This window comes from Podarcis pityusensis, assembly GCF_964106645.2.
Source record: "Podarcis pityusensis genome assembly, chromosome: 6".
In the NCBI taxonomy this organism is placed as follows: domain Eukaryota; kingdom Metazoa; phylum Chordata; class Lepidosauria; order Squamata; family Lacertidae; genus Podarcis; species Podarcis pityusensis.
Window position 1 is genome coordinate 70,644,331 of NC_138030.1, and position 8,380 is coordinate 70,652,710.

The 8,380-nt window shown below is 46.8% G+C and overlaps 2 protein-coding genes across 7 annotated transcripts in view; both read right to left on the reverse strand.

Moving 5' to 3' along the window:
* ODF2L (outer dense fiber of sperm tails 2 like) overlaps window positions 1-1,935 on the reverse strand; it is a 39,879-nt gene extending 37,944 nt beyond the window's left edge. For 2 of the 6 annotated variants that reach the window (XM_081008629.1, XM_081008627.1), the window contains exons 1-2: window positions 1,668-1,811; window positions 492-530 (exon numbers count right to left, since the gene is read on the reverse strand). In XM_081008629.1, coding sequence (XP_080864755.1) covers window positions 492-530; window positions 1,668-1,682 — 54 coding nt within the window. In that variant the 5' untranslated portion in view covers window positions 1,683-1,811. Of the gene's footprint in view, window positions 1-491; window positions 531-1,667 lie in introns of all 6 variants that reach the window. The other 4 variants (XM_081008630.1, XM_081008626.1, XM_081008631.1 and 1 more) reach the window with 3 other exon arrangements.
* COL24A1 (collagen type XXIV alpha 1 chain) overlaps window positions 1-8,380 on the reverse strand; it is a 331,774-nt gene that overhangs the window by 273,303 nt on the left and 50,091 nt on the right. The window lies entirely within an intron of this gene.

Genomic DNA, 8,380 nt, shown 5'->3' on the forward strand with positions numbered 1-8,380 from the left:
GTTTATGAACTTAATCTGTTCTGGAAGTCCGTTCTTAAACCAAAGCGTTCTTAAACTAAGGCGTGCTTTCCTATAGCAGCGGGGGACTCAATTTACAAATGGAACACACTCAACAGGAAGCGGAACATGTTCTGCTTCCAAGGCAAAGTTCACAAACCAAAACAGGTTTGTACCAGGTTTGCAGCATTCTTAATCCACGTTGTTCATAAACTAAGCTGTTCTTAAACCAAGGTACCACTGTACTATGCTTTTTGTTATTATTTATGCTATTCGGTCACTGGAGAAAAAGCCAAGGCTACGCATCGCATAAGCAGAAACACACTGCACATCCTAAAAGTTCCTGCACTGAGCAAGGAACTGAACTAAATGGCCTTCCAGGTCACACACCCTCATTCTAAAATTCTCTGGGGCTTCCTGGGTGCCACGCAATGATCACACCCCTATTATTAGAATTCCACAGGGCGATTGCCACCCTTCTGATTATCATGTACCTGGCAATCCTTCCTAGTAACTGGGGTAGCGTGGAGGATCTGAGGAAAAACACACAGATAACGATTTTATTGGGGGTCATTTGTTAACTTATAACCAGACAGAGGGGCTCAAGACTTCTTCTGAAGCCTCCAGCTGGGAAGAATGGCAACTGAGCTCGGGTTCAGGTTAAACCAATGACACGCAATACCCAAAAGCAATCCCACCCAGTCCTCTAATACATACATACATCCTGGCTTGCCCCAAGCCATGACAACCATTCTTCATTGTGGGTCCTTGTACAAAATATATTACATTTGCCGGGGGGACGGGGACGACAACCTCTCATAATTTTAGTTTGATTACGCTCCAGTATCCACTGACATGATTTCTTGCCAGAGTCGAAATGGAGTTATGAGGATGCAAACTCAATGTGAAGTACGCTGGTGCAGCTTTTGCACACGATAGCATTAAGTGAGATTCCGAAGCGACAATAGGATTTTTTTAAAAAAATCAATTCATGGTAACTTAGATTCAGAGGTGTGTGCGCGACTCTACGGCCACAACTGGCAAGGCAAGTCCAGAGCAAGAAACTGCAAGCTCGAAGAGGCACGCACCATTCGCCTTGCAGCCGCCCAAGCTGGAATCTAGACACGTGTAAAAATAAGTTGCAAAAATGCTTTTAAAAAAAAAAGTTTTGAAAAATGTCTTGAATTTACCGTGGCTCACTACCGCCACCTGGCGTCTCTTTGGTATAACGCGCCTTGACAACGTTTTATTTGCAGCTATATAGCTATTTGAGTCTCCAAGACTGGCACCTCTGCTACTCGAGAGCAAGAATTAAACCTTGAAGAACGGGAATATCTCGAGCGCAGGGGGTGGGGATCCATTTCTAAAAAGCCTTTTAGACTCTAAAATTTAGACCCGTGGAAGCGTTTTCCCTCCGCTCCCCGCCCCGAGGGAGGAGGCGCGGCCGCCCCGCAGCAAGCGCGCTGGCGGGGAGCGCTCTGCACGCGCTCAGAGGCACGCTGCTTTCCGGGCGCCGGACGAAGAGGCCGGCCACCGGCGGAGACCGCAGGCGTTGGCAACGCCTTGCAAGGTCACCGATGACAGGCGGCTCTGGGCCTCGACCCGCCTCGTCCCCTCGCGGAGCGGCGTTTCCCGCTTCCCGACCCCTTTCCCCCGAGCGCCGCCATTACCCCGCTGCCTTCCATGGCCGCCTTTCTTCTTCTGCAGCTCGCCGACGCCGCGCTCTCGGGCGGGACAACGGAGCGGCGCTTCCCGCCCTCGCCAGGCAACCCCGCGAGGCGCCGCCGGAACAGCAGAGCAGCGCCGACGCCGACCGGCTCCTCCGGGGAGCCCTCGCTCCGCCTTCGGGGCTGGGCTCCGCTGCGCGCCGGCTGTGGCGCGAGGATTGGCCTCTCGAAAGGCGGGAAGGAGGAGAGGGGAAACCGGGCGCCTCTTGGCGGCAGGCAGTGCCGGATTTACGTATAAGCTAAACAAGCTAGAGCTTAGGGCCCCACTCTCTTGGGGCCCCCCCAAAAAATTAAAGGGAAAAAAACCTGGATGTGCATTTCCAAAATATAAGATAACAAACAAATAAAAAAAGCCTACATGCAGCAGCAGTGTTTTATGTTGTTTAGGCTCCTATGGTGTGAGTAATGGGACTAGCCTGCTCCCTAAAATATCACTGGTTTGCTCATTTCTATATACAGGCATCCCTCGGGTTACAGACGCTTCGGGTTGCGTTTTTTCAGGTTACGGACGTGCCGAAAGCCGGAAGTACTGGAACGGGTTACTTTTGGGTTTTGGTGCTCGCGCAGAAGCACTAAATTGCACTTTGTGCATGCGCAGAAGCACTAAATCGCGCTTTGCGCATGGACAGAAGCGCCGAATTGCAACCCGCGCGTGCGCAGATGCGGCGCTGCGGGTTGCGAACGTGCCTCCTGCATGGATCACGTTCGCAACCTGAGCATCCACTGTATAGGGTGCCTACATTCTGCATGGACTGGTTGCATAGAAACACGTGCAAATGGCTTTAGATATCTATTAGGTTCATAAGTTGCCATATAGCATATAATCAACATATAGCATATAATCAACACAAAAAACCGACAATTTGTTGATGACAAAGGACAGCTGGACATAGAAAGGGCCCCGTTACCTTCAGTAGCTTAGGGCCTCATCAAACCTAAATCCAGCCCTGCTCACTCCTCGAATCTTCATAAAGAGCGCAAGCCAGAATCTGCATGTGGGCCACTGACTCAATTCTGCCATCTCCACAGGGAAATACTCTAGGAAAATGCAGGTTGCCTTTTGCTAGCGTAGGCGCCAGGGTTCTTCTGACACCCCCCTCCAAAAAAAAAAACCCAAGTCTCATCCCAAGTGGGACTTGTGTATAGGGTTGCCATGTTCCAAAAAGTAAATTTCCTTTTTTAAGAAACTGCCAAAATTGTCCGGCTTTTGGGAACAAACCCAAATGGTTGAGCTTTGGGACATCCCATTCCATAATGGATAATTTTTCTATTTATACCCACACATCTTATTGGGTTGCCCCAGCCACAGTGGGCAGCTTCCAGCATATCCAAAAAGATTTTTTAAAAACCCTTCCCTATACAAGATTGCCTTCAGACGACTTGGCGGGTCGGATAACTCCATACCCTCCCAACATTTCTCCAATGAAAATAGGGACAGTCTAAGGAAAAGTGGATCAAATCAGAAACCGGGACAGCTTCTCTAAATCAGCCTGGAAATGTCCCTGGAAAATAGGGACACTTGGAGGGTTTGCAATTCCTAGCGGCCGAGGAGACTTGCCCCCCATAAAATATTTGAGGCCCCCCCCCCCCCGGTTGATGGGCATTTGTGTGCATGGGCATAGCCAGGATGTCGAGAAGGTAGAAGATCACACCCTGAAGTTGAGCTTCTTTTGGGAATTCACAGGAAAAAAATACCCCCAAGAAAGAGGACATTACGGAGGCTAGGGGGCAGACCCTCAGTTAATTGAGTACTTTCAATGATGTGTGTGTGCACTGCGTCATATACCAGTAATTAATTATGCGGGGTGGGGCTTACCTGTCGTCCCCCCCTCCAATATTTTATTGGCACACCTGGGGGCAAGGCTGCAAAAAGAGAGAAAGATTGGGCGAGCAGGAGGTGTCAAGAGAAAAAGATGTCCTCCTCCCAGTTCCCCACACTTTACTCTTACAGGGATCCCCACAGTGTAGCCTTCATGCACTTGCACAAGATAAGGGGCACACGAGGGGTATGGAAGCTGCAGCTATGTACATGTGTGCATATGTCTGTGCGCACACACACTTGTCCTTGGGATTGGTAAACTATAGCTCAAAATATTCCAAAGCTATTAACAATTCCTGTGCATGATCCTTTAAACATGCCTTATTAAACTGCCCCTGCTATTCCAGTACAATCATACCTCATGTTACATCCACTTCATATTATGTTCTTTCAGGATACGTCCCGCGGCGACCTGGAAGTACCGGAAAGGGTTACTTCTGGGTTTCGCCGCTCATGCATGCTCAGACGTGCAAAATGACGTTAAGTGCATGTGCAAGAGCGGCAAATCGCACTCTGCTCATGCGCAGACACAGGGTGCGTTCTTTTTATGTTGCGAATGGGCCTCTGGAACGGATCCCATTCTCAACCAGAGGTACCACTGTATTGCTCTTTATCTATTAATGACATAATTGCTGAATGTTGATTCAGCTCACGCTGCAAGTTTGCATCTAAAATAACGAAAAACCAGTTAGCTCAGTGGTTCCCCAGGTGTGGTCTGGACACCTGCAGTAGACCCGAGTGAGAACATAAGCTGTGCTGGATCAGACCAAGACGATCCTGTTTCTCACAGTGGCTAGCCAGATGGGAAGCCCATAACCACGGTACAAATGTAGTACCCATCCCCTGCTGTTGCTCCCCAGCGACTGGTATTTTGAGGCTGAAGGCAGAGGTCCTCCAACAGCTTCTTTAATCCCTTTGAAAGCCATTTCTGCCGGCAACCATGATCTGCGGCGCTCTTTCATATGATCCAAGGGAACCAGTTTCAAGGAGCCAGATGTTTCTTAGAAGTTTCTGTCAAGAGGCAAGCTGCTTGTCAGTCTCTGTTCTGAAACCTAAATTGAGTTGCAGCAGGACACGGAAGGAACAATGAAAGAAACTAAACAGAGAGGATCGGATTCCAGACAAGAGAATATTTGGGCAAAGGATCAGGCAAAATTTTGCCTCTGTTGCAAAATGTCTGCCGAGTAGGAAACTAAGTCGGCAAGGACTCCCTCAGGAATCACACAGTAAGAGAATTGAATGGTCCACAAGCAAACCGGAATATCTGTATTTGGTAAGTCTGAAATCCTATACACATTTACTTGGGATTAGGCCCCATGAACTCAGTGTGACCTTTTTCTTGAATTGGCAAGTACAGCATTGCATTTCCAAGCAAGACTGCATCTATAGCAGTGTGCTGATATCTTAGGAATGCTATGTTAATTGTGGGGCTTAGGAACACATCTGAGGATTTTTTTAAAAATGCAATGCTGAAAAGGCCTTGTTAAGGCAAATGATGTAGGCACATCCAGGGATAGATTCATTTTGGTCTTAAGTTGCCATCTGTATAAATTTTGTACTGGCAAAATGTTATATACTTGCAGGTGTTGGTGGTCTTTTAAACACTATTCCTACAGGATGCAGATTAACAGCAGGGCAACTAACGTGGATGCTCTTTAGGGTTGCCAAGAGATTTCTATTTCGAGCCTGGGTACCCTTGTTCATTATCCAATATTCCTCACCATCCTTGGTGCAATTTGAACCTATCTTTTTTATATATAAATGCCTATTCCATGTATACCTCTTTGGACATCTGGAGGGCTAATACAGATTTATATGTGTTGCTTTTTAGATTTAAACACAGATGAATGCTGTATTCATGGACGTGAGCTGACATAGCAGAAGAAAAGCCTGCTGGATCCTGCCCATCTAGTCTAGGATCCTGTTCTCACCAGGGCCAATCAGATGCCGGTGGGAAGCCTGCAAGCTCAACATCAGCACAACAGCATTCTGCTAGTGGTCTCAAATTTCAGCCAAATTTCAGCGTCCCTCTGCCTCTCTGGCACTTCATTCTAAATCATAGCTGTGGCGCCCCCCAGTGGCATGCCCAAGGCTTCACACCCGTGTGACCGAACCAGCTTTGACCCCCCCAAAACCTGCCTCTTTAACACTGTCCACCTGCAATTCCCAGCTTGCAAACAAATCCTTTCAGATGCAAATCTACTCTTGTTTCTTGCCAAACGTTCCTAATTTCTGCAACCTAATTGTGTGTTTTTATGGGGGGGGGTAGTTTGTTTGCCAAAGCTTCTGTTTAAGTATTTTAAGAAACAAATTCTTTCAAATACTCTGCATTATAATGTGTCGCTGCATTCTTCAGATCCTTATCAAACGCTGTTAAAATAATCTTCATTCAGGTACGATTTAGGAAACAGGAAACTCCAAAGCAGCTCTTTGTCCGTTGTTTTAATTTTGGCAGCCGTGTTCTCTCGAGAGCATTCTCTGCTTCCAGTGCCTAGCAGAAACTTAATTTTTATATATTATCAGTGCACAGTCTGCAATTTGTATGTGACATTGGCTGCTCTGATTCCAGAGGCACTGGTTTCCGTAACTGTTGCATAAAGACAAAGTGCCTGCCAAATTAACTCCCAATGTCACATACTCCCCAAAGCAAATAGTCAGCTACTGGAATTCTTGCCGGCTTCTGCTAAGCAATTAGGTTCCTCCCTAATCTGATCTGATCTCTTTCTTCCTATATACCGGTAAGTTGTTTGCAGTGAAGCTTCATAAAATAATTATACATTTTAATCTCCTCCCTGCCCCAAATTAAGGTTGCAAATGCACACTGTCAAGAAAAGCCACAACAGCACCCTCAACACAGATAAATGCACTGTATAGCACTGACTGAAATAATCATGTAGTATAATATAAACAGTTGGCCCATCGTTATTCATTTGCATATTCAGGAAGGGCTTTTGGGTGTTTCTTGCTCTCGATGAACCCATTGCATGCCTCAGGGAGAAAAATGGTGCAATGATCATAACACTCGGCAAAATGCCCCTCAGAATAATTGTTTTGCAAATAAAAATACTGTTTAATGTGTGTGTGTTTTAATCAATAACAGGGAGGATAATAATAATATAGAATATGCATTGCAGTTCTAAAATATTTTCAAAAACATTAATGCTAGAATAGTGTTTCCTTTTACAGCAAGTAGAAAAGACATTGCTCATCTTCTCTTCAGTGTCTGGTTCAAGCCTAGACTTGCCAGATGCCAGGGTTTACCTGGGTTTGCTGACAGTTCAGGTTTTGTTCCATTCTGATGAGTTATCGCAAGCACAGAGCAACCCGGAGTTCCTGCAACTGCCGAGTCTCTGGAGAGCAACCACCATGTCTGCACTTTTGCCACTCACAGCACCAAGTAGGTGTGGCAGGGAGACTACTGATAAGGTCCAGCAATGGTCAATGCAGGCTGTGATAGTAGCTCAGGAACCATCAGATCCTAGGTCAGGTCAGCCCTGCCTTCAGAATGACCCATTTGGGTGGGGGGCTTTCTGCTGGGCATTAGGGACACAGGTGGCGCTGTGGGTTAAACCACAGAGCCTAGGGCTTGCCGATCAGAAGGTCGGCGATTCGAATCCCCACGACAGGGTGAGCTCCCGCTGCTCAGTCCCAGCTCCTGCCAACCTAGCAGTTCAAAAACACGTCAAAGTGCAAGTAGATAGGTACCGCTCCGGCGGGAAGGTAAACGGCATTTCCGTGCGCTGCTCCGGTTTCACTAGAAGTGGCTTAGTCATGCTGGCCACATGACCCGGAAAAACTGTCTGCGGACAAAACGCCGGCTCCCTCGGCCAGTAAAACGAGATGAGAGCCACAACCCCAGAGTCGTCTGCAACTGGACTTAACGGTCAGGGGTCCTTTACCTTCACCTGATGGGTATTGCTGCTCAACCCAACCCTCCCACAGCGCGATATGGGTGTGTGGATTGTAGCCTTTTGTTTTGTCAAGGTATAGAGATCATAAACTTCCCTAGCTAATCTAGGTTTGAAGACACAAAGGAATAGCAAGCAATGCTAATCATTTGCCCAATCTGAAGATGTTCAACCATAAGATTCCTGCCATCTCCCTGACTGCTGGACCAGTGGAAGCACTGCAAAGTAGACCAGTCACTGGAGCAAATCTGAAAGAGAGACTAGGTTTTTTTAAAAAGTGCATTTGATTATATTGTATTACCTAATAGCCAGGGCCTGGTAGTGTTGGGTTTTCTCAGAAAATGCAGCTCTGCTGTGGTGGACAGTTCATGCGCAGCCTGATTCTGTGCATGGCTACTCAAAAGTTAAGTCCCACACTGAGACTTACTCCTAGGTAAGCGCACACAGGATTGTACATTTAGCTTTTCAAGAGGCATCTGCAGCAAAAGAAAAAAGGCCAGGTGGGAGGGCCGGATCAGGAAGGCTGTCAACAATTTTGAGAAAAGTGACTTGGAGATGCAACAAATCTTCTAAACAGTAAGAAATGCCACCATATCCTGTTCTTCATCTGTCTCCTGCCTTGACTGCTACAGCAGCCTTCTTGTCACTGAAATAATTCATTTAATTATAACTTCCTGCTTGCTGTCATTTGTAGCACAAACACCTTGTTTATTATTTTCAAAGCCCTTCATTGCCTTGCCCCCAGCCTGTAATCTTCAGCCCTCCAACCTAAACCTCCCCCCCCCCATCTTGGTTCTTTAGAATCATAGAATTGTAGCACCACCAGCACCATAGCATGGTGATCACAATGTTCTTTGCAGCCGATAAATCTCATTGGGAGGTCTGATCTTTAGAATTGTTTTCATATGTGAAATTATTTTAAATATGTG